Raw genomic sequence first — 25812 nt, 5'->3', positions numbered from 1 at the left:
GATACTGTTCTTCAGCTGCTTTGACTGTATAAATCAACAAGCCCTTCATTTGTTCAAGCACGCTTTGAGTAAGTATGATAAAGTGCCATTCCAATAAGGAGTTTAAGATGTCATATCTTACCTTCAACTCCACAGGATTGTTGGGAAACGTTCTGTCAGACATTATTGTAACATGGTGTCTGATCCACTGCATGAGGTAGTTCACCATATTCTGATACTCAACCCATTTGACTTCAACATCCTACCAAAGCACAACACAGATTACAGATCAAAAGAAAATCATCCAAGAACTCTGCTTTGTTTAACCTTTGAAGAGGACTTCAAACACATAGAAAAGAGATTTCTAAACTCCGTAATTCTGAAAAATGTATTTGCTCATTACAACTCACCTAAAGTTTCCAAATATCTCATTTGTACTATTCCATGTTAGTCCAAATATTTCCACTGAAAACATTTTTTTGTTTTTCGTTTTCAGATTTATAAGAATCAAAGAGGCACAACTTAGCTGTAGGACTGAAAAAGTAAGAACTTGGACTATGTAAGATCCAGCTATCATTCTAGAGCTGAACCAAGAATCATTTATGATGCTGGCACACTGCACAAGCATTTTTCTCCTACTTACATTTGCACCAATGCCTTCACCACCTTCTGGTACTTTGGGAAATGCATCATAAAGTGATGACACATAAGTTATTACTGATTTCTCATCAGGTGAGGAAACATCAACATCTAGAAGAGCAAGACAGAACAGTGCTTTACAACATAGTTGTAAAGATGCCCACAGATGTGCAACAACCAGAAGTTTGGACTTGATTTTACTGCTAGGGTTTTAGCAACGAAGTCCTTTGCAGTGATCTTACCTTCAGGATCCAGAAGTCTGGCAACACCGAGTTTTTCTGCTACAAAAAAAGCATGTTCTAAATTTGCAAGGTTGCTTTGAACAGCAACGGTATTCATGTCTATCAGGTCCGGCCTGCCAAATAAAAACAGTAATACTTGATTACAACTCTTTTCCAGTTTTAAATCAGCGCAGTGTTAGTAATTCAATACGTAACCATGGAAAGATACAGTAACACAGTTTTAATCAAAAAAAAGATTTCATTAAAAATACGTGAATGAGCTGAGGTCAGAGCTAAGTGATAAACACAAGCAGCAGACAACCACAATACTGTCAGTTCTTCCTTCCATCTACCAGCTGACCTTTCTAACCACCCTTTTTATGCATCCCTATGTTCTTATTTATTCATATGCATTGTACTATCTTGCCTTGAGTCCTTTCCACTGCTCTTGAGGAGGTTAAGCTCACTTTTCTCTTAGGACCCCTCTATATGAGGAAGTTCATTTCTACTGCCTTTACAAGATTACAGCACTCTGCACCAAACCCTTCAGCGCACATTTTTGGTGATAATCCATACGGAAATCAGCTCAGTCACAGTAACATCACTTTAACCTGGAGGCAAGTATTCTCACGGGGCTTTGATGAAGTCCTGCTTTCAGATAAATGTTGCTGCCAGTTCTCCTGTGGACAACCCTCAGCCCTACACACTAGCACCTTCCGCCTTCCTTCTGAACTCTACTGCCAGCCACAACACTTTTGTTTTAATGGGATACTTGTACTAAGCAAAACCCACCTATACACAGTTTTAAGGTCTGTAACTATTATCCTGTACCAACACCAGTACTTTAATATTTTAAAGTGATGCAAAATTCAAACTAAATTAATTAAATATTAATACTATCCTTCAGGTTTGCTATGTGATGCCAGGTTTTTAGATCTTGCAGTTCTCAGTGCAGATGGTGTTACTGTCTGCCTTCCGCACTAGCTGCAGTCCTGTTAGCCATAACAAGTAAAATGAAGAAGGGATTTCTAAAGGATATTGAGCACAAAACTCATCCCACTTAAGCCAACCCGTCACAAGGCCCTGAAAACTTTGCTACTGAAATTCTAAGCTATTGAAAACCAGACCCACATTGGGGGAAAATAAAATCAACAACAAAACCCTAAAACAAAATAAAACAAAACAAATATATATATATATATATATATAAAAATATATAAACTTTAGTAATAAATAACTACTTTCTTAGTTTTACCTATCAGAACCTTTAAATAATTGCAAAACAAGAGAGAGAAATAATCCTGTTAAAATAATTACATTTTTCAAGACTAACAGTCACATTTCATTTGTCAATACCCCAGATTGCCTTGATCCCCAAATGGCATTAGCTTTAGAAAAATCGATACAAGCTTGTCTTTAAACTAACTATAAGGGTACTGTAAATAGAAATTCCTTTCCAGACATTTAGATTCACTGCTGTCCTCACTTGTGTTCTGTAGAAGACAGGTTTGTAAGACAGATACTAAAACTGCACCTACTCTTTTTTGAAAGAAAGTTTAATTAATAATAAAACTTAAGGGGTGTAAAAAGAAACATAATCCTCGTAAACCTGCGGGAGTTTCCGCTTCCAATATGCTTAGTGGGAGCGTGATCAAGCTCATTATTCTCTGAATTTCATTGCAGTGAAAACAATGCCATGAAAACATTATTGTCTGTTAAACTTAGCAGTACCGAGAAGCCAGGAGAAATTAAAGACAACAGTAGAAAAGGAAACGGAGCAGCCCAGTCTCCTATTTCAGCAACATTAACAGAGGTGTTATGAATAATAAAAGTTGCTTTCACACCATAATTTTTATGAGATAAGCAGGTTTCTGTAGGCATACACCGTTGCCTTCATTATTTTTTTCACCTGCTTTCTTTACATTGGTTTCACGCTTGGTAGCAATGGCCCAGCATCATTTGTGCTGCCTGTTCAACTGCCAACTCTCAGAACAAGAAAGGACAAGTTGCTGAAAAAGCCCTGTCTGTTCCCAGAAAACAAACTGCAAACTGCAAGCGCTCTGACATCAGAATCTCCTTTAGAATAAAGCTTTAAATTAGATGAATAAGAGGTAAGGCTCTTCTCACAGTGACACAGGTTAAAAAGAAATCAAGGAAAAACCAACTGTCATCGATGGCATGAAGACATCTTTCTGCGTAGCTGCTGGGGCTTCGCCCCAAACTTAACAACAGCATCCTCTGTGAGATGCCTCCCGTTTTAAACACTTTCCCATCCCTGCAACTCGCACCAGCCAGAGTTGTTCAAGTTCTCCTTAAGAAACAATGGGAACTTGCACTGGATGCCACACCATTTCCAATTAATTATGCACTTACTGCAGAGCATTCTGACCTAATTTACTAGTCTATATTGTCTGAAGTCTTGATCTATCAGAAAATACTACACAAGACAGCGTTTCTCTATGTCTTAGCAGCGTTTGTCTTTGAGTTTTGTGAAGCAGAAACAAGGCTCAACAGCTGGTTGGGACCAAGCCCACTGATGGCACACAAAAGGGAAAGGACAGGTATGACTTATATGCAAAAGCACCTGGTACTTGCCAAAGGAAGTACAAAGCACAGAGAAAAAGAGGAGAGTACCTCTTTTTTGGTTTGTTTTGACCTCTCGGTAAAAGACTTTTTCTTAACCACCACAAATTCATCCAAAATCATGGCTTATGAAATCAAGAACTGTTCATTTTGTTTAAGAGCGCTTTCTCATGATTTTAAAAATCAACAACTGGTGGTTTTTTTTTCTGCTGGGAGCCTGCAGAGAGATGTGCCCACCACCTCAGTGCCTGGGAATTTGCATTTGAGCATGCTCACAGGGATCTCTGCTCCGATCGCCGATGCCCATCCTTCTCTGAAGGATCAGTGTCACTGAGCACAGGTTGTGCACAGCAGTGCTGTGCTCTCTGGTGCTGTGTTAGGAAGCCTCACAAATACTTCCCAATATCTTCAGTACTTCATTTCTCAGGTGAATTCTGAAATACTGCTTTAATCGCAGGTATGGTGAATAACCCGATACAATTTAATTGTACTGATTTAGGTGTCTTAATTGAGGTAAACACTAGCTTTAACAGCATCACCCATCATGGAAAACATTTCAATTTTTAAGGCAAAAGAGAAAACACGCTAGGTCTGTAGATGACTGTTATTTGTCATTTATTATAATTGAACTTTATATTAATTTGCATAGCCCTATTAGATGGTTTTATACACAGTTATGAACAAAGTAAATCATTTTCAAGTAAAAGACGGTGACTCTAACTTCTGTCATAATATTGTGAGTCATCTTCCAGCACATTTTTCAGCAGGCTGGGCCCTTGCCATCCAAAAGCACACATAAACATCCCAAACACAAGGAGACTTGGAACATTCCATGCAAAAGAGATGCTCCTGCTACGGCCCCACCTAAGTCAAGGTGTTTGCTTTCCACGCAGTGAGTCACTGATCGTTTAACTCAGAACAGGTTTGGTGCCTGCCATCCCAGGTCTTAGAGTAGGTGTTAGAAATTAGACATAACTTGTATTAGAACCGAGGAAAAAAATGTGTGATTAATGCCTCTTCGACTAGGAAACTGACCAAATTCCAAACAATTCCAGAAAACATTATATGGTACCACAACGAGAAGCAAGTGATCACTATTTGCATAAGTGCCTAAAAAAACAAGGTTTGTTTTTTAACGAAAGAGCTACATCTATCATGTGTAAGCTTTCTACTCTGCAAATGCTCCTTGAAATGAAAGAGTCATGCATCATAAAGGAAGTTGGGCACACAGATTTTCCAATAGTCAGAGCTTAGTACCAAGTAAAACAGTTCAAGATCCAAACTAGAAACTACAAAATTTGTCCATTAATACAAAAGGTCAGATTTGAATGACATTTGATATTTCAAACTGGAAAAATATTTCCAGTTTGGCTGAACTTTTATTTTCCCAGCCACTGATGAAAAAACTACATCCTTCTCTTCACTGTTCCCTGATGACACTTTCCCAATTACAGCCATGTTTAACGTTACTAAAATATATATACATCTGAGCAATATTCTACATGAAAATATGGTTAATGAGTTTTAAAGGATTCCTGACAATCCTGGAGTTATTTACATGAACAATCTAAACTGTTCAATCCACACAACTTTGCTTCGTTCAAAAATTTGGACGGTGTCTGAGTAATGCTCAGTGTTAAAGGATGTTTCTTTCCTGCCTTACTGAGCATAAAAACTAACACAGTAAATTCCAGGCTGAGCTCACAGAGAGAACAGGACTGAAGATGCAGAGTACAGATGTATGTGATTCTGTAGCCTAGTTAGCTTCTCCATTGCTGTAATTAGAAAATGCCTATAAAAGTAAACAGATTCTTTGTTTCATTGTTCACAGACAGTTGAAAGGGACACGAAAAGACCACACCAGAACACATAGCCATTTAAAAAAGCCCTTAAGAATAGAGAGACTTCTCAATCAGACAGGATTCACCACATTTCAGAAGGAACCAATAAGAAATACATAATCTAGAGATTTTGATTCATAGCAGAAAGAAAGCAAACAAAGGAATTGGAAGATAAGTAATGTCTTTGTAAAACAACTGAAATTTCAACTCTTTCTCTCTTAACACATCTCCTGTTACTTTCCCAGGTAACTCCACAGATGAGATGATGAAGCAAAATGCATTTATGATTTAGTCTATACTAACTCCTTCCTATTCCTTAGGTTAGCTAGAAAACAGAACATGAGAGATACAACAGGGAGCCGAGTGTGATGGAGTATCTAAACAAAGAACTGGCTGCATCTGTCCCTCAGAGCGAATAGGAGGTCGGAGGACAGGCAGGGCTTGTAATCTCTAATTACAACACCATGGGGTGGAGCTGCCCAGAAAGAAAGGCTTGTGCATAGTAATGTACAGCCAGGTCTTATCATCAGTAATCAGCTTCGAACATTCACAAGATAAGTAATTGTAGAACATAATGTTTACGGGGACGGGTTTTGGTTCTTCTTAAATTTAACAGATTCACCCAGACATGACAAAAAAGAGAAAGATTTGAAGGCACACAGCTTTTATGCTTCCCTAAGAGACCTAAGGAAGGTGACAAGGAGTGGGATTCAGCTCCAGATCCAGACACCTAAATTCAGGTGTCCATCTGCCAGTGTGCACACATTTCGTTACAGTCAGCGATCAATACATCCAGTACAACCTACCGAGCAAGCTATCCAGAATCCGAGTATTACTTCAGAGGGATCCAAGCCCATCCGTATATTCCACTGACTGTACTGAGTAGAAGTTTAGGTAGTTGCAGAGCTGTCATGAAATGTTACACCTCACTAAGCATGCATGTTTTGAGACTGACACATCTCAGAAACATAAGGAATAAAAAGCACGGCTGTACATTTGAAATGCAGAGACCAGCTCTCAGAGACTTGGTAACAGATTTGCTTAGGACTACTTGAAGATTTGCTTAGGACTTCTTGAAGAATTTCTCATTCAATTAATGAAACAAGGTTAAAAAGGCTACCAAACATTTACCACCAAAATTAAATAGAGGCATGATATGTCTTATCTAGTAGATCATCTTTTAGCACTTTACTGGAAGTTTAAAGGTGAAAGCAGGTGAAAAGTAGTCCACCAAATCCTTTAACATTGGTTAATTCACACAGACAGATTGAAGTAATTTACATAAATATTTTATTACTTATCAGAAATATCATGTTTTGGGGAGAAATATAGACAATATTTCATGTAATCTCAAATGTAAAACTAACAAATGTGTGTTCAACCATAGACTTTACATCTTCAACTAACGCAGGACATGGAGACACAAAAATTTCCCCACCCACTGGGTCAGGTTGAGCAGAGTCACTACTAAGGTTAGGCAACACTTCAGAATTAGAATTAATCAGAATTATACAAGTTTTTCCTTACAACTATGACATACCAAAAAGCATGCTGTTGTGCAGGGGTCTGCACAGCGTTCTCAAGTATGTGGCAATTTTTTTTCTCAAGCTCAACAGATCCCTAGGACTCAATGATATATTGTGCTAACGTATTTCACATGATCATTATGACTTGTACACTTTTTTTTTTTCTTGTTGTCTTCTCTTCTGGTATGGGAGGAATGCCTGTACCATTCATTATTTTATGTGCCCCTATAGATTTCATTCAATGCCTCTAAAGATGAACAAGCCTGTCTTTTTATGCCCTCAAGAGTTGTAAAATTCTCATGTGATCTGGACTGTTCCATTCTCATTTGTGTATCTTTTTCTTAATTTTTGCTCTAAATTTTCAGGTATGTTGAAAGATTAAAAAAAAATAAATAAAAAAATTCAACTGATGGTGACCTGCAAATACAAATAAAGAGACACCACTGGTACATCTCCTGTCTATTCCACAGACACCCTAGCATGCTCTATTAAAACTTCTAATTGGAAAAGAATGTTTTAACTGCACCAAAAAGAAAGGGCATGTGAGGGCTGTTTTTCCTTATTTACTAACTTAGTCTCTCTAACAATACATGCAGATAATTCAGATTATTCCTTCTATTGTGTATGTCCTTAATTTGACAAGCATTGAGTTTAAAAAAAGTTTTAAAAAGTGGAAAAAAAAATGAAGCCTCATGCCCCACCTTTGTTAGCACAGCAAAACGTTACCTGTAACTTGTCACATCAATTGGTCTAGATAAAGACACAACTGAGGCATTGTAAGATCAAAGTCCTATTAGTTAAATGTGGAGCTCAGCTTTAGAAAACTGCCTAACAAAACCTAATCATAACTTGGCACTAGGGTTGTGATGAAGGTTTCAAGATTGCTGTATGCATGAATGAAACTAGAAACGATCTTTTTCCTTCGTTTCACCATCTTCAAAGCCAGATTTTACCTCCTCTTTGTAATACGAGATAAACATCATTACAGAAACCATACTGGTATAGCAAGTTTGCCAATTTTTTGCCTATGATAAAATTTAAATAGGAAAAAGCTCATAGCTGTTAACCTCAACCCACACTGTACAATCTACAGAACTAACCATAAATCACATACTTTTCCTTGGAGTGTCTGAATACCAAAAAGACAATGAAGAAACCCAACCAAATGATTTTTCTCTTCTGCTTGGTGAGAAAACTCCTTGCAGACCCTGACGGTGGCTCCCTGACACATCAGCTTGCCAATGGGATTAATACAGTTATCAACACGGAAGAAGAGTGAGTTACCACAGTGAGTTCAAAGCCAAGATTTCCCAAAGACTCCTTGTGCCATCCTGCCTTGGAAGCAACCATTTCTCCATGTGCCACAAGTTTGTCAAAAGCATTGCCAGAAGACCAAGACCTCTCCTGATTTATTGTCAGCACACCCACCATCACTGCTCAGATGCCATGCCGTTCTGAACAAAGGCTTCTGGCACCCTAAGCTGTCCTGGTCTTTACTGACATGAAACCTGAACCAGATATTGTCTTTTCAATCCAAAAGCTTATTTTTCACTTTACTTCTATTTTGCCAAAATAAGAAAAAAGCTTTGACTTCATGACTTTTTATCAGTTGCTGCAAAAATTAAACTGTTATCTTTCTTTCAGCTGCTGCTTTGCAGTAGGATCTAGCACAACATACAGAGGGATCATTTTAAGTGTCATTCTTAGTTAATCAACCCAACTGCCTGGAAGTCTTCCATCTAGCACCCATGAAGGCTAAACATCACCACAACACCAGATGTTAAATTTGCAGGCCAGTTTCCAGTCCTGTTTTAATACAACATCTACCTGTAGCCATCACGATTTTTCTGAGTGCCTTCAATTAAATTGTAGCTGAGATTACTTGATATTTCTAAAACCATTAGCTATGTGCACATGAATACTCAGGAATATAACATTAAGCAAGCATCTCTTTGTCCATATCTTTAATTATCCTAAATGCTGCTCATCTTTTCCGAAATTGCCAAGTCTTAATGCCAACTTAGTTTCTCCTATGTAACAAAAACCCTTGAAAACAGTAACACGCACATTTCTGAACAATGGTGGAGGGAAAAACACAACCAAACTGACATTTTCTTTTTGTTAAAGGTGGGTAACAATAAATTACACTTTACAAAATGGCAAGCCAAAACTAGCAGAAGCAACTAATCTCTTTATTTAAAACATATCCCCTAGCATTTTAAGCCTTGATACTGTGTAATATTTGGTTTCTTTCACATTTATTCCCCCAGGGTGCTCAACATGTTACTGCAAATTGAGGTAGCACTATCCCTCCCCTTAAGGAATGTATTCATGTCAGTACCTGATCTGCTGCAACATGTTTTAACATCAGAGGGATGCCATACGCACTGCCGTCCAGGAGCTTAGTGTTCACCTAGCTATATGTACACGTCATATCATCCCATGTAAGGCTGAAAACAGCTTGTCCTGAATCAGAACAGTTGTTTCACACACAGGAACCTAGCTCACTCTGTGCTATGCCCCACAATGATAAACATCCACTTTGTAATTTTCAAAGTATAGAGTTATTATTGTACTATTTCCAAAGAAAATTGCTGTGATCATGCCAAATTAGCCTCTTACTTTATTTAGCATTTATGGAGCAGTCACACTGCTACTTCTTTTTGTGACACGCTGTTCAGTGCAGCTTGCATTCCTCCTTCCACTACTGCTTCTTCCACAAGAAGTATCTGTTGCACACTCTGTCTGTGCAGCAATCATTGTTAGGCTCTGTTCCTTTTTTCATTTTGGGATAATAACCATTTTCTCTTCACTCTCTCTAAATCATATGCAACTCAAAAGCATAGGCACAGGGTGGGGTTTTTTGGGTGGTCCTCTGGGGATGCAGGACTTGGACTCAATGATCCTTGTGGGTCCCTTCCAACTTGGATATCCTATGATTCTACGATTCAGTTAAGATCTTGCATAAAGTTTACCATTGCCAAAGGTCCCTTTCAATCAGATCCTTGTATTTCTCTAAAAAAGGAGTAAAAAACATTTTTCTTCTAACTTGTGCTCAAACTGCATCTCTTATCACTGCTTATCTCTCAACACTTATCACTGCTTTCCTTCTCTTGGAGCTTATCTAATACTTAGCTGTTATGTTGTGGCAAAATTCGTGCACAACTATATGCATGAGGTCTTGTATAGAATTATATGAAATAGCCTTGCTTTTTTATTGTCTCAAACCTTTTACATGTGTGCTGCAGTCCTGTTCATCAGACTTGCTGCCTGCTCTAATCAACAAGTGTTAAGAATTCAGTTTATCCGTATCTTTTTCCTAATCAGTATCTTTTCATTTTGTATGGTTGTTGAAACTCATTTAAGAGCAAAAATGCAGATATAACTGGACATGTCTGCACTAAGAGCATAAAGAAAGCCAGATCAAGGGCCTGTGACTCTTGAATTCATGGTCCTTCCCGTAGCATGACCCTGGCCTATGCCAACATGCATTCTCCCAGGCAATACTTGGGCACTTGGGCACTGTTCAAAGGACAACACTGACCCAGGACTCCATTTTAGGACCAGTTCTCTTTAATACCTTCATAAATGACTTGGTTGTAGGATTTGAAGGTATACTGAGTAAGTCTGTGGATGACAGACTGGGAGGAGGGGTTGACCCCATCAAGGGTAGAGAGACCTTGCAGAGAGATCTTGACAAATTAGAGAGCTGGGCAATCATCAGCAATATTAAGTTCAACAAGAGCAAGCGCCAGATTCTGCACTCAGAATGGGGCAACCCTGACTACACATACAGTTCGGGGGACAAGATGCTGGAGAGCAGTCCTGCAGAAAGGGATCTGTGGGTTCTGGTCAACAGCAAGTCAAATATGAGCCAGCAGTGTGCCCTGGCAGCCGAAAGGGCCAGCCATGTCCTGGGGTGTATCAAGCACAGCACTGCTAGCTGGTCAAGTGAAGTGACTGTCCCACACTGCTCTGGTGCAGCCTCACCTCCAGTACTGTCTGCAGTTTTGTGTGTCACAATATAAGGACATAAAACTACTAGAGATTGTCCAAAGGAAGACTACACAGGTGGGGAAGAGTCTAGAAAGGAAGACATATGAGGAGCAGCTGAGGTCCCTTGGTTTGTTCAGCCCAGAGCAGAGCAGGCTGAGGGGAGGCCTCATGGCGGCCTGCAGCTCCCTCACGAGGGGAGCGGAGGGGCAGGCGCTGAGCTCTGCTCTCTGGGGACAGCGACAGGACCCAAGGGAAAGGCATGGAGCTGGGATGGGGAGGGTCAGAGGTTCTGCACGCAGAGGGTGGTCGGGCACTGGGACAGGCTCCCCATGGCACTGGGCACAGCATCAAACCTCTCAGAGCTCAAGAAGCATTTGGACAACGCTCTCAGACACAGGGTTCAATTTTTAAGTGGTCCTTTGTGGAGCCAGGAGCTGGACTCACTGATTCTTGAATCCCTTCCAACTCAGGATATTCTGTGATCCTATGATTCTAGGACTGCTCTCAGGAGGTTGCTCCCTGTGTGGGTGTTGGGGGGAGAATTTAGCTATGCAGGCACAAGCCATGTTGTACCATGCACCATTGGGTCAGACAGCATGGATTGGACCCAATTTATTTGCTAGAACAAACCCAACACCTGAGACTAGAACTTAAGAACATAAAATAAAGAAAGGAATGCATGCACTTTTACAAATATGGTGTGTGCCTGACGTTAAATCTTTTTTTCCAACCCCTGTGCTTCATTTTAACAAAGTGTCTATAGGTGCAATGGAATATAAATTTTATATAATTCAGCTATTATTTTTGCTGTTTCTTAACTTCTTCCATTTTCAGATACTTTATAACAGAAATTGCCTGCAGGTTCTGTGCACCAGTGGCTCAGGTCTGTCTGAGGTCAAAACAAGCAGCTTGGTACTTTGATGTCACTCATGGTAACTTTTCCTTAGAATTTCCTTTGCTTTATAACACACATATCTTCAAAGTATAATGTAGATCTATAATTTAGATGATTAGCTCCAATCCGATATACAACTCCTAATGAAACAGGAATATAGTTCATTCTCTATAGACAGCAACTGTTTCTATATACCTTAACAAGAAGGTACAGTTCTACAAAATGAGCATTTCTTCCTGGGAGACAGGCACGTACACAAGAAAATGAAAACACAAGTCAAGAGCATTTACCTAAAGCACAGTCTAGTGTCTAGATATGCAAGATGAAGATCCAAGTGTATATACAGCGGTATCTTTGGGAAAATCTGGGCAGTATGTGCTGATTAAAGTCAGTCTTCAACTTTGAAGTCTGGCTTACAGGTTTTTGCTACATATGATGAGATGGTATGAAAGAAACATCACGTACTTTTTAAACTGCCTGAAGTCAGATTTCTTCCAACACAATACACTGAAGCAAGTAACACACGTCTTCAATGAAAAATTAAGCTATAAAAGGCCAATTATATAACAGATGAGACATACAGAATTTTCTTGAGTCTTTTGGGCTTATGCGTAACTTTTCCTAATGGACGTGATCACATTCAAAGAAAGCTGCGGAGGTTCAAAAAACAGCCTGAAAGCTGATGCAGTTAAATAAAAGCATGTAATCAACAAACATCATGTAGTTCAGTATTAAAACTGACTATTTAGGGTGATAATTATGTTTGGTCTTTCTTCGTAGAAACAAATATTCACACAGAAGAACAACATGAAAAGCAAAACCTGGACCTGCGGTGGAGCTCTGAGGCAGTTCTTGAAGCCAGCCAGGAGCCCCATTAATTTCCCAGGGTTTTAATCACATACAGGATGTTTTAAAATGGAAGCTTTATATATTCTTCCAAAGTATAACAAACCAACTCATGTGTGCATGATCTGGCACATGCACACTGCCCACGTCTGCAGGCTCCTCATGGGAAGAAGAGCACTGCCAGCATGGCTGTGGGTGCGCGCCGGGCAGGGAGGAGGAGGAGGAATCCAGCTTGCCCAGCTGCAGCACATCAGCCTGCTAAACTCATCTGAGATGCTGCAGAGGGAAGTTAGTCATGCCAGGGAAATGTCAGGCTTACCCTGCTTTTCCCATGCACTCTGTGGTGGAAGCAGGGAGCCATGGTAAATCCATGCACCATTTCCTGCATTTCTGAGACGTGAATCTTAAATGATTTCTACCAAAAGGTGCCGGGATCCTCAGCTGGGAGGAAAAAAATGTAGACTGCTATCAGCAGCCCAAACAAAACACTTCTCACTTGCTGTGAAGTGCTCTAAGCCCCACAGAGGGGAGACTCCCTGCCTGCTGGCAACTGATTCACAGCTCAGCTCCCTGCCCAGCCCTTGACAGTGTTGGGAAGTACTGAAGCTGGTGCACACCTGAAATTTAAAAATTCACTTATGCCTAGACAGGAAATAATTCTAACCTGCCACTCCAGTCCCCTGTCGCCTAGAACCAGACAGCAACATCTAACCTCATGGGTGACCAACTGCAGTGGTAATGTTGGAGCCATCTGGTTCAGGCTCTCAAAAGCACATCCAGGAAAGGCCTCTCAGTGACGGCAGCAGGGCTCTGAGCACAATCCCGGCCATATTCCTGCAGTCATATTCCTGCTGAGGAGCCCCATTCATCGAGCTGATTCATCTAGCGCCTGCTGTAAGCTGACATTCCTCCTGGCGCAGGGTGGGGCAGCTGCATAAGGCAGAGGTATCTCCGGTGAGCACAGCGTACCTGGCACAGGAGGAGCTGCCACGTTGCACTGTGGCTGATCCACGTGCTCTCCAGGAGCACCCCATGCCCACAGGGAGCTCTGAGGTGTCAGCACCACAGCCTCACCCCACTGTCTGGGGCACAGAATCACAGAAGGGTTGAGGTTGGAAGGGAGGTCATCTGGTCCAACCCCCCTGCACAAGCAGAGACATCTATAGGAGGTTGCCCAGGACCATTTCCGTGTGGCCTTTGAGTATCTCCAAAGAAAGAGACTCCATAACCTCCCTGGGCAACCTGTTCCAGAGCTCCATCACCCACACAGTGCAGAAGGGCTTCCCGATGTTCAGCCTGCACCTCCTGTGTTCCAGTTTACGCCCGCTGCCTCTTGTCTTGGCACTGGCCACCACAGAAAAGAGCCTGGCACCTTCCCTTCAGGTACTTATAGACATTCGTAAGATCTCCCCCTTGAGCCTCCCCTAGACCGAACAGTCCCAGCTCTCTCAGCCTTTCCCCAAAGGAGAGGTGCTCCAAGCCCTCCATCATCTTAGGGGACCTTCACTGGACTCTCTCCAAGAGCTCCATGTTTCTCCTGCACCAGGGAACCCAGAATTGGACACAGGGCTCCAGACGTTGCTGGGTAGAAGGAAAGCATCGCCTCCCTCAAAACTGCTGGCAACACTTTGCCTAACGCAGTCAAGGAGAAGCAAGGGCCTACTGCTGGCTCTTGTTCAACTTGGTGTCCACCAGGACCCCCAGGTCCTTTCTGCAAAACTGCTTTCCAGCCAGCAGCATCTGCAAAACACACAGCCCAACTCCTGAAACCACCTGTGATCTGCAAAACAGAGCCTGGGAGGTACTAAAACAGACAAAAAGAGCATATGGACAACCACAGCTAGAAATATGTGCATTTGCTAGCATTTAACCTACTTATCAATCTGAACATAAGCTAAGTTTATTTTTATTCTCTGGAATAAAACACTGCAGTTAAAAATACCAGGCGACTGTTTGGGAAGACCATTCCTATCTTGTGAGCAATAGCTGGAAATTATTATCTCTATTTTAATGACACAAAACTGCAAAGGAAAGAAACGTAGAAGCTCAATGAAATCAGTGGAAGAATCTCACTGATTTCATCAAGGAGAGGACTGCGTCCAAGGACTATAACCTCTTAGAGCAAAAAGACATCAGATAAGGACTGTAAACATTCCTGTGAAGGACACAGTATCCTTAGGTACAGAAGATATGTTTACAGGAACAGGAGAAACTAAAAGGACACTGACATAGATGGATGCAAAATGGGGACTCTGCGCTTGCTCAGGAGACACTGGACCTCAGCCACTAAATTGTGTGCTTCATGCAAAGCACTTCTGTCAAAGGTGCCTGTTTTTCTCAGCTGAAAAGCTGTGAATGAAGCTCTCAGAGCACTGCCAAAAACAGTATGCCAGCAGAGCAACTGCAGGTAGTCAGTAATACCCTGAAGCATTAACATTTCTGCAGCTGGAGGAAAGAATTCAAGTTTTTAATTCTTTGCTAATTGATCTGTACCACAGCTACTAGTTGCTAAGCTGTAAGGGCTGTGCTGCTCTGCATACAAAGCCCTGGTACAAGTCTCTGAAGATCTGGGAAATATTTTTTTCTTGTCTCATCTTATTATGCTCTTTCCTTTTTCTTTTCCTTTTTCTTTTCTCTCTGCATCTTTCAAACTGTTTATTTTTTCAAGCAGTTGCCTGTGCTATGTTCATGCTTTTGGCTGCTCTGTCCTGAAGTAAAACAGCCCAGTCCTTTGCCAGTTATTTTTCTTTGTCTTGCCAGTGTTACTAAAAGAAGACTTTCTTGTTGGCATGCATTTCCTCCCTCACTGGCCACCCAGAACAGAAGCATTGCTCAGAAAAGCAATTCACTGATTCAGATGCAATTTCATGTTGCCTAACAGTTATGCACTGCCACAACTACCTTCCCCAGGACTCAGAGCACTGTGCTATGCTTACAGCCCTTCCACACAGTGCTTGGGAAGAGGATCGATCTGTTTGACTCATTTATCTCCCATTTTACTTTAGTCTCTTAGTCCCGACACCGCATGCATGCTGGCTCTTCCTAGGCTTCTTCTGTGGTGAGCCAAGTGGTCCCACAACAGGAAATCTGAGAAACAAATAAATCTGCACTAGAGAGAGCCAAATTTGATGTGTTTTATTTCGGACACTCCTTCAGCATTATACCAAGGAAATCACGTACTCTCAAGCTTAAGATATACCCAGTCACATACTGCACAAACTCTTTACACATGCTGTAATAAAACCCAGAATGTGGAAGGCTTACAAGTGAGGGACAAGTCTGTTCACATTAATTAGCCCAGTGGCCAGAAGACTCTCCCCTGTGTGGTCCTATAACGCACAAACCTCCTTGTTCAAGTCAGGAGCAAACAAATACACAAATACAGCAAGGTGCCACCAAGAGCGAAGGAACGCTGAGCAAAGTTGCTTAAATCTTGTTCCTCTGCTGAGCTCTGATGCCAAAGCCAGCTTTAAAAAGAGACACCTGTTCTGACTTAGAGTCCAGATGACACCTTCTCTTATTAGTAGACATTTTCAACTGGATTTTAAATAAGTTGACCTAGTGTTTAATTAAGTTGACCTAGCTTCTACCTGCTGCCATTGGTTTTACCAATGCCTGTTTATAAGAGCGGGGTCACAAACGTATAGAAAAGGACAGCAAGTAGCAGCACAATGCCCTTCTCAGACCAGGAGCATTCAAGCCAACTGGTCCCATTTTCCAGGAGACTCATCTTAGAGTTACCTGGGCTCCGAACAGAAACAGTGCACTTGGCTCCACAGGGACAGTAGAGTCAATGGAGAAGACCGTGGGGAATTAAGACATAGCTCATGTCATAAGGCTTATCTCAGTAGTTGAGGACCTTCATTAGCAGTGCAATTTTGGCCTCTCGTGTTTAGCTCTGCCTTGACCGTGCTTGTACTTTGATGTTACAGTATGACCAAAGGGACACTGCTCAGTTGGAGGCACCCCATGTAAGATGTGTAGGATTTGTGGGGACTCACATCTGAAGAATGAGGGACACCAAAGGGTTAATGAGGCATCTTTTGGCTGCTAAAGCAAGAGACTGCCCAGAAAGGGACGTTGCCATTTCCACAGCCACAGTGCTATTACGGGCAGAAACCACAGAGCTCTCTATGTACTTTATAATACTGTAATTAATACTTCTCAAGAGAACAAATGAAGCACTTACCTGTATTTATGAATGATGGCATTAAATAATCTTCCATCACGCCAGCAGGTAGTGAAATTTTCACAACGGATTCCAGCATAGCCCTCAGTTGTCTGCTGCGACCACAGGAGCAATCTCTCTTTAGCAGACATGTCCTCTGACTCTCCAGTAACATGGATATCAGATATCTAAAACACAATTAATGTAAGTATTAAAATTACACAAAATACTCAATAGTATTTAAAGGATTGTGGAAAAACACTCTTCAGTAATGAATAGTTTTCTTTCTTTGGTATCTGCATATATCATCATAAATGAATATAATTATTCACGCACTAAATTAATATTATTCCTTGTCATATCCCTATACACTCTCGGTGTCTTCATTATGAAATGCAAAGGGTGTAATATTACAATTCGTCAGCCAACTCTCAGCCTCAATTTCTGGGGACACTATAATACTCTTACACAATGAGAAATACTTAAATATGTCTACTTTATGCTGATAATATGAATAATAATCTCTTTTTATATATTATACTCATTATACATGAATGTTATATAATTATATATATAATACAATATGTGCTATATGTAGATAATCACGCCTACATAATACCTATATTTATACCGTACATATTATATATATTTTATTTAGCTGTAATAACCAACTGTTTCCCTCTTAATACAGGTTAAATTATATTCAGCAGTTCAGTGACAAAACAGTCATTAATATTAAAAATGGCACAAATGCTTTTAGGAAAACATTTTAGGAATGATTGAAAGATTATAACTGAAAAGTTCACCCCAGATATAGAGGATTTGGCTTTGTATTCTCTAAGCATTACCATCTTTGTGTCAGACAAAGCAGGAAAGCTGGAAAGTACTGGTAATTTTACATACAAATACTATTTTCTAGCAGATGGTCATAATGATGCTTCCTGGCCTTGAAATCTCTGAATTCAAAGGTTTCTTCCATCTGGGATCTTCCTGGGGGAATTCAGACAGGCCAGGCTGCAAATTACAGTTTCTTTCTCCCATTAGAGCCACACAGGACCCAGTGGCAGGAACAAAGAGATGCAGCTTTCCTAGTGGGGCTACACAACACCTACCAGGAGGTGTCAGGGCAATGGAGCTACTGTGCTTGAACCACATTTCACATTTGCAGGGGATGATGAGCATTTACAGCCACCTGGTAAATTTTAAGTTTAATGCAGGGAACAAATTAACGTCAATTATTTTTAACTAAGTATCAACAAAATCACAAGTTATGAAACCAGTTCTTCAGATACTTATCAAAGGCCATCATTTCTGCTGGCTCAAGGTAAGGGAAGGATGCAGATAACCACTGCTAGAAAGCAAAAAGTTTAACTGTGGCTAGTCCATAAACAGCCTCCAAATAAACAAGAGCAGTTTTGCTTCCTAATGTCCACAGCTTCAATACTGACCATTTTTAAGAAAAATCAAAGGAAAAAAATCCTTTCCTTGTTTAAAACACTGAAGAGAAACACTTGCAGCTGTGATTGTTCATAAATCTTTAGGTGTCAAATGGCTACATGGAATATTTACTACATGAAATCACAGGAAGTATAGGATGTATGAGTCTTAAATCTGAAATCAACAGGGAAAGCAATGTGGCAAAAGACCAACTTAAAATCTCTCTGAAAAGTTTCTTCTAAAACTCTGTGAAATTCATCCTCAATGTAAGAGTTCCTTTCTGTTGGCTACCTTTATTCCATGGTACTTCAAAGCAAGAAAGCAAAACAAATATTTTTTCAGTAGCTTTAGTTTCTATTCATGACAAAACAACCAGACCACAATGTAAATGAAGTCAACCATTTACCAGTTATCCGGCCAATGCTTCTGAAAGAGATGATGTCATCTGGAAGTGCCAGATGTCTAACAAAAAACTAAAAGTGGTATTTTTCCCTCTTTTTTTCAGAAATCCTTCTGTGTGTAACCCTTAAGAATCACATTTTTCAATACATCTTAACATAAGCAAGTGAGCAGTGTAATTTGCTAATGGCCATTCCTTGCCGCTAGGTTGAAACCTTTGGCCTCCTTCACGGTTAATTGAACTGTGTTGGCTATGTACATTTCCAACTGCAGAGAGTGCAAACACAGCATATTTGAGTGCATGTCAGATTCCTCCAGCAGAAAGTGATTTCAGATATCAAGGCAATTTCTGAAGGTCATGCTTGTATCTGTTATTACACGTAAACAGCATTTGTAGCTATGGTCACAGACCGAGGAGAGAAGTTCTCCTGAAAGATACCCACTAAGCAAGTTTTCAGTCCAAGTTCAGAATGGCTAAAGTATGAATTTAGCTCATTACCTGAAGATCAATAGGATTTTGATCAAATATCCTCTGAACACCATTTCACAGCCTAGCTGGCCAGCTGAAGAAAAAGGAACAGACTACACTGGCTTCAGAAACTAAAGTTGCTTTATGGTCATGGAAGTAGCCCCTCTTAATACAGGTTAAGGAACACTAACATTATTAGCTTTAGATCTGTAGCAACCTAAGAACTTCTGTTTCTTAATTACAATATTTCAGATTTTAAGGCTAAGATTTCAGACTGTCATAAACACTGAATTCATATTTAAAAAGTATAAAAATACAAAGGAGGGAAATGGTGAGTCAAAGAGCTGTATTTTCTTATGCTTACATATAGGAGCTGTAGTTTGCAGGACATCCTGTTAACTCTTAGCGCTTAACAAATAAAATATTACTCCCAGAAAATAAGGTGTCAGAGAGAGCACATCTTCCCTTTCATATTTTATATTTACAATATTTTATATTTACAATATCATTTGTCATAGGAAGGAAAAGAACTATTAAATTAAGGAATACTGGAACTGAAAATAGTTAGGGGCAGTCAAATCTTCTATTGTAGAAATTTCATTCAAATATCCCACAAACCTAGCAAACCAACCCACTACAATCCATGAGTAGAAGACATTTGTTCCTTGAGCCTGGAACAAATCACTGAGTTTGCGTCGGCTTAAGCAGTTGTTTGCTGGAGATACAGCTCTCCAAATTATCTCATAAAGCCTGTGAATTACAAGTTATACAAGAAAGCAGTCAGACATAACTCCCTGGACAGCCCTAGTATCTCATGATCAGTCTTAAATGGCACTACACACCTGATTTTTTGTTGATTTTTTGTTTCTAACTAACTAGTTCACCTCTACCACTGCAAGTGTTTGTAGCTCTGCCTGTAAATTCTCTCTGCATCACACAGTACACAAAATCTGTGCACCAAAAAGCCTCAAGCTCTGAAATTGCATTGATTTCAGTCATGCAGTTTTGCGTCCAAAGAAAAGAGTCAACTAGAATAAATTTCAAGGAGGATTTCCTCTGATTCCACCCTATTCCAAACATTTTGCGGCCTAAACTGAACATAATGGACTTAACTATACAAAAGTATGGAATCAGCTACAGATGATGCACAGATGTGTGATGTAAAATGATTAAAATGTATTTGGATGTTAGCTAGCCCTAAAAGAGAAAAGTCTGAAGAATACAAAGATATGAAAAAAAAAAAAAAAAAGAAAAAAAAAAAAGAAAAAGAAAAAAAAAAAAAGGAAAAAAACACATTGATTATGAAGACATTTCAGACTTTCAAGGCCAGGCTGGATGGGGCTTTGAGCAACCTGATCTAGTGGGTGGCATCCATGCCCACGGCAGGGGGTTGGAACTGGGTGATCTTTAGGGTCCCTTCCAACCCAAACCACTCTGTGATTCTATCATTTTAAAAAGCTTACTCGAACCAAAACATTCCTGGCTATCGAACAGAAGTCAGCAATATTTATGCCCTATTTTCCATCTAAGTAGCTAAGTAGTTAGTTATGCGTTGTGTTTGAAAAGGATTGTTTGACAGCATGTTGAGGGAAGTGCAGTTATACGAATGGAATTTGAACTTGCATGTGATCACAAGAACTCATCTCCCCTGACGTTACTGTTGGACTTTGTGAATTTCCATTTGACCATAAATGTAAATGCTTCTATTCAGCTCCATGCAAGTCTCTCTGGAGCCATGCGTCCAGCTTTGGACAACACCCTCAACATTTTTTGGATCAGTTGGAAAAGATTGGAAGAGAAAAACAAGGAAGACCGAAATCTAAAAATGCATGGCCTGTAAGGAAAGATTGAAAAAATGCGTTTACTTTATCTAAAGTAGGGAAAACTGAGGAGAAACATGACAACAGTCTTCAAATATGTAAAATACTGTGTAAAAAAAACAAAACAGTAATAAATCAAGTCTTTTGGGAATAGGAAAAAACTGATGAGTTTAAAATGGGCATAGGTGTTTTCAGCTAAAAAGCTTTTACAATACAAAAGACAGATAAGCACTAGAATTAATTACTCAGGAAGGATGTGAAACGAGCAGCATGGCAGACACAGAAGAACAAGCCATGCGTAACAGTCAGGAATGGTTTTCATGAAGTTGTCTTGCCTTCAGGTACAGAGATGACACAGATGACCTCTCCAGAACCTTTTCAGTGCTAGTTTTGTAGTTCCATCAATTATAAATCTCCGTCATTCACCAGCACTAAAGGGGGATTGCATCTGCTTCGTGTTTTAAGAGCAAGCAAACAATGCCAATACAGCAGAACTTGTGACTTTTGCACCACTGCTCTGCAAATCACATTGCAGAACAACTGACAGCTCCCCCTCCCTTAGCTGCACGACATGACAGCACCAGATGACATGATGGTGGGACACAGTTGGGAGGTTTCTTGCTGTATTACAACTATTTGAAATGATAACTGAAATAATAAACAGATGGCTACTTAACAAGAAGTATTTTACTGAATAGGCTGGTTACAAATAAACCATTTTTAAAATTCCAAAGTGAAGTATATCGCCTCTAACCTGGTCCAAATACATTTCTCTTCTTGCAGATTGTAATTAGTACCATAGAAAAGACATTCACTCTGTGAGACACTACGTAGGTAGCAAAAAGTTGTCTTGGCTGTAATCTCTTCAGCTAGTTGACTAGTGGAAGCAGGTGAGTTATTCTGTTTATATATTAGTTTAACCGTATCCTTCCTAGAAAAAAAAAAATCACATTCATGAACTGTAACTGAACCTACCACAGATTAAGCTGGAAGAATAGCAGTGATGGCTGATGCTGTGATGATACAGAGAAGCCATTGGTTTCTACACAAGTTGACAACCATAAAAACTGGTGCTAACACCAGCTGGGAGCTATCTTTTGCTGGTACTATTGAAAGTCATGTTTCAACATGACTTGTTTCAACTTGTTTCAACACAGTGACTGCATCCTCCATGGAGAAGCCAAAACTAGAGACTTGTTTTCCTACTCTGCCTGCACTTTGCTAAAACATCACTGAGAAGGGGGCTGTGATAGGAAGCCTGTTTCAGTCTTGAGTGGCAATTTCTTGACCTTAGTGCAAGCTGCCATCAGCTCTAGAACAGCCCCAAGTTAGAACAGGATCAGAGAATATCTTGCACGTGGAAGTACTAGAAAAAAAAGCTGTAGAAACGAGGCCCAGGCAGAGTGTAAAAAATCTTGTATCTCCATGTTCTCAGTGAACGGTCAAGAAGGAACAGAATATCCCAGTTACTTGAGTTTTGCAAACAGGAAAACGGAGCTAATGCAATAGAACATGTGTGACCACAAAATCCTAACTGTGTCACATGCATAATGAGGAAAGACATAGTAAGGTGTCACAGAAAGAGGCTCTAAGGACAAGGACATAGTCAACATATTCCGGTAGTGGTTATCATGCTGTTTCAGCAGATAAAATGTCAGACCTCTACAACAGTGCAAATCAGCTCACTGCACTAATCAGTTTCCTCTAGTATATGCCTCCTGGTATGGCAAGCCAACGTGCTTCCAGACATCAGGCACAGCTGTGGCACTGTGTGAGCTGAGCACACATCACAGCCTGAATAAGCTGACAAGGTGAGTGTGTGCTGCTGACCCCTGCAATTATGGCAAAGCAAATGGTAAAACCAGTGAGACCAGTAACTGCAAACCTTGCGTATCAGCTCAGGCTGCTACCAGGAACTTTGTGGATTTGTATAAATGACAGCTTTACTGTTTTATACTAATACACAAGATATGCAAATACCTGTTCAATTCTCAAAAGCAATCAAAGAGAAAATGGTCATGACTTTGTAAACTAAGCTCAGGTCTGAAATGTATTCTTCCTGGGTTTGTTTTCAGGTCAAAGCTAGGTGCTTTTACAATTATTTATATTCAGAATCCTGGACGGAGAAAGGGAATTAAACTGAAAACCAGATATTTCAGCAACTCAGGTGTTTAGCCTGATCTGTCAGTAGTTTTCATATTCATATAACTAGGCAGTGTTATACCAGTATCACCAGCACAAGCCTCAATGTTGATGTAGGGCTCAGAAGGTCTTTTTTTCCCCTTTTACTTTGGTATCAAGGGGTATATGCCTGGCTGGAGTGATACTAGAAGTTGTGTTACTCTGATTATACTGGAAAAAGCTGTCATGCTTGGCTGAACGGACATGGCCCCATACTCCTCTGCTCAGTAGTGACGCTTTGGTCAAATCAAGGAACGTCCCTAAGCTGTTCCTGAATTCCAGTTAAGATTAAGAGGGCAAAGACCTCCATTAGAGGTCTGTATTAGAAGGTTATTTGTACTAGCAAGCACTCTGTATTGTAATTGAGGGCATTATCTGTATTTAAATCCTAAGCCTGGAAAAACTATGATTTGTGGCATGTTACAAAAGTAAATTATATAAGCAACACAGTTGCCCTTAGATTTTTGCTGGGAAGAGCACTTTTGGCATATGCCCTCTCTGTTGACCCAACTCAAAGCTCAGATGTCCCTGTTCAGGAAGGGGAATCAGTTTGGGACCAGATCCTGGTACTGGCATTTGACCCACACTTACAGATTTCAGCCGTACTGAAGCTGAGTGGGGCAGGATTGATATGGATACCGACAAACAAAACTTTGCTTTCCCTCAGACATTTGGCAACTAAGCTTGCACTTCTGATATACTGTAAAGCAAAATTAATCCTACCCTCAGAGGAAGATGGAATTTGAGTAATTAATATTAATAGAGCACATAACTTTGGAGGAAAGATCTTTTAAAAGTGCAGAGCATTATTAACATGATTTATGTCCACTTTTTCTATTTCAAGCTTCCTACATTTTTCTATCATTCTTCAGTTCCTCTTGGTCATAACTAAAGAGAATTAGAAATGTTCCCTTTATCTGATGCAAGACTAAGAAGTATCACATGACTGTTAAGTGTTGATAAGAAAATCTACCACAGATATTAAAGGTGATCTAAAGCAACTCTCCAGAATTCACTCCACCTCCTAGATTTTGAACATCAAAATCTTTTTTTTTTTTTTTTTAAATAGGAAAGAAATTGAACTATAGGCAGCAGAAGAGCACAAGGATAAATCAATACTCCTGAAGGACAGAGGTACTGCTTAACCTATGAAAAAGATCAAGTATATATCCTGTCCTGTGATTACCTGTAGCATCACAGCATGTGTTAACAGTTTAAATACAGCAGAGCAGAAGACATTTCCCTAACACAACAAAAATACTGTTCCAGTACTAATTTCAAGCTAAGTTGCAATGTTAATGTACAGTGCCAAAGTATTTACCTTGCTCCTGCTTGGTGAAATGCTATATAACGCTTTTTCTTTTGGCAATTGGGAAAACACGTCATCAGAAGAATAAAACCTCTTTTGTTCAAGCAGCGGATCACTTTTGCTTTCAGAAAGAAAGCGGTGCAACTTTTCAGATTTATTGCTTTCTGGGACATCTTCAACAGTTCTGTGAGAAGTTTTGTTAAACCCATTTTCTTCGTGCTGTCTGCCTAAAAGGTGGAGAGCAGAATTCAAGCTAGCAGCTCTTTTGTAACAAAGACCACTTGCTTTCTTCTGAAATGCTAATTCTCTCTTGTTGTCACAGGCTGAATATTTCCTCTTCCGAGCACATCGTTCCTCTGAACTCCTCTTGTCTCCTTCATTTAACCATGCCTCTGTTTCATCAGACTTGGTGAGCCTCTGATTATCACCATGAAAACTGCCCCGACAGGGAGAATCACTGTTTGTTTCCCTCAGTAAAACTTCTGCTTTAATAAGTTCAGCCGAGAGGTCTGTACTCACGGGCAGAGCACTACCATCCGCTGTCAGTCTCTGTGGGAAGGAATCAGCCAATCCCATACCCTTTGGAAGAATCTCGATGTTTTCTGAAATCCCCACTTCATATTGACTTTCTTCTTCATTTTCTTTAGTCGGTACGGAATCTGGTCTCCCGTCCACTGATTTCTTTCTCGATTTTCTTCTGAAGTATTTTCTTCCAGGGGAATGTTTAGCTGGACTTAAGGGAGCTTTGGCAGGATCCAAGTACTGTTCTTCCTTTTCAGCCCTTACGCACCCACAGACATTCCCCATTTGGTGTTCAGGAACTCACGGACACACAGCCTCATTCATCCCAGTATATTTACATACACTTCAATCCTCCTCAGGACGCTCAGAACCGCAGTTTGCACCGTAATTCCTTCCAGGCTTCCCCTCCATCCTCCTCAGTACGTAGCCATTTTGCTTATGAGAAACGCACACGCAATAAATGTTGTGGCAGGGTGCCCAGGCAGGGCCTGTGTCTGATTAGACACTGTGGCTTATTTCTGGCCACCAATCCTCTTAAATAAACATCACCGCGGCAGCATTAGGCTGGAAAGCTGATGGCCTTTCACAGAGATGACATAGCATTTATGAGCAAAAGAAAAATTCTTGAATACATTTAACTTCCCGTTTTGTTTGGTAACTCAAACAAGATAAAGTAGGAAAATATGCAGCAACCTTTGAAACTATCAGCTCCACTCCGGATCCAAAGCAAGCAGGACAATAAATAGCTACAGCGATTTCGTTGGCAAATTTGTTTCTCCCTGCCTGTGCTCTTATTATGTACCCAATGATCCACGGAAAGGAAGATTAAAGTAAACGATCAGAGATTGCTTTGGCAGCATGTTGGGGGTCAAGCTCTTATTTGTATGCGGAGATTTCATAGCAGCTTACGTGATTTTTACTGATCTGTCAGCTATAAATAACCTGCTGCTTCCCCATTATCACAAGAGCTCAGGACAGTGG

General features: G+C 40.3%; 1 protein-coding gene across 38 annotated transcripts in view; it reads right to left on the bottom strand.

Moving 5' to 3' along the window:
- Positions 1-25812, bottom strand: part of DST (dystonin) — a 295359-nt gene that overhangs the window by 145449 nt on the left and 124098 nt on the right. For 37 of the 38 annotated variants that reach the window (XM_082758030.1, XM_082758004.1, XM_082757993.1 and 34 more), the window contains 4 exons: positions 16716-16882; positions 861-973; positions 623-729; positions 122-241 (listed from right to left, as the gene is read on the bottom strand). In XM_082758030.1, the coding sequence (XP_082614156.1) occupies positions 122-241; positions 623-729; positions 861-973; positions 16716-16882 (507 nt within the window). Of the gene's footprint in view, positions 1-121; positions 242-622; positions 730-860; positions 974-16715; positions 16883-24321; positions 25374-25812 lie in introns of those variants that run through there. The other variant, XM_082757996.1, reaches the window with a different exon arrangement.

This window comes from Aythya marila (assembly GCF_965140915.1).
Source record: "Aythya marila genome assembly, chromosome: 3".
Lineage (NCBI taxonomy): Eukaryota > Metazoa > Chordata > Aves > Anseriformes > Anatidae > Aythya > Aythya marila.
This window is presented reverse-complemented; position numbering and strand designations above follow the sequence as displayed.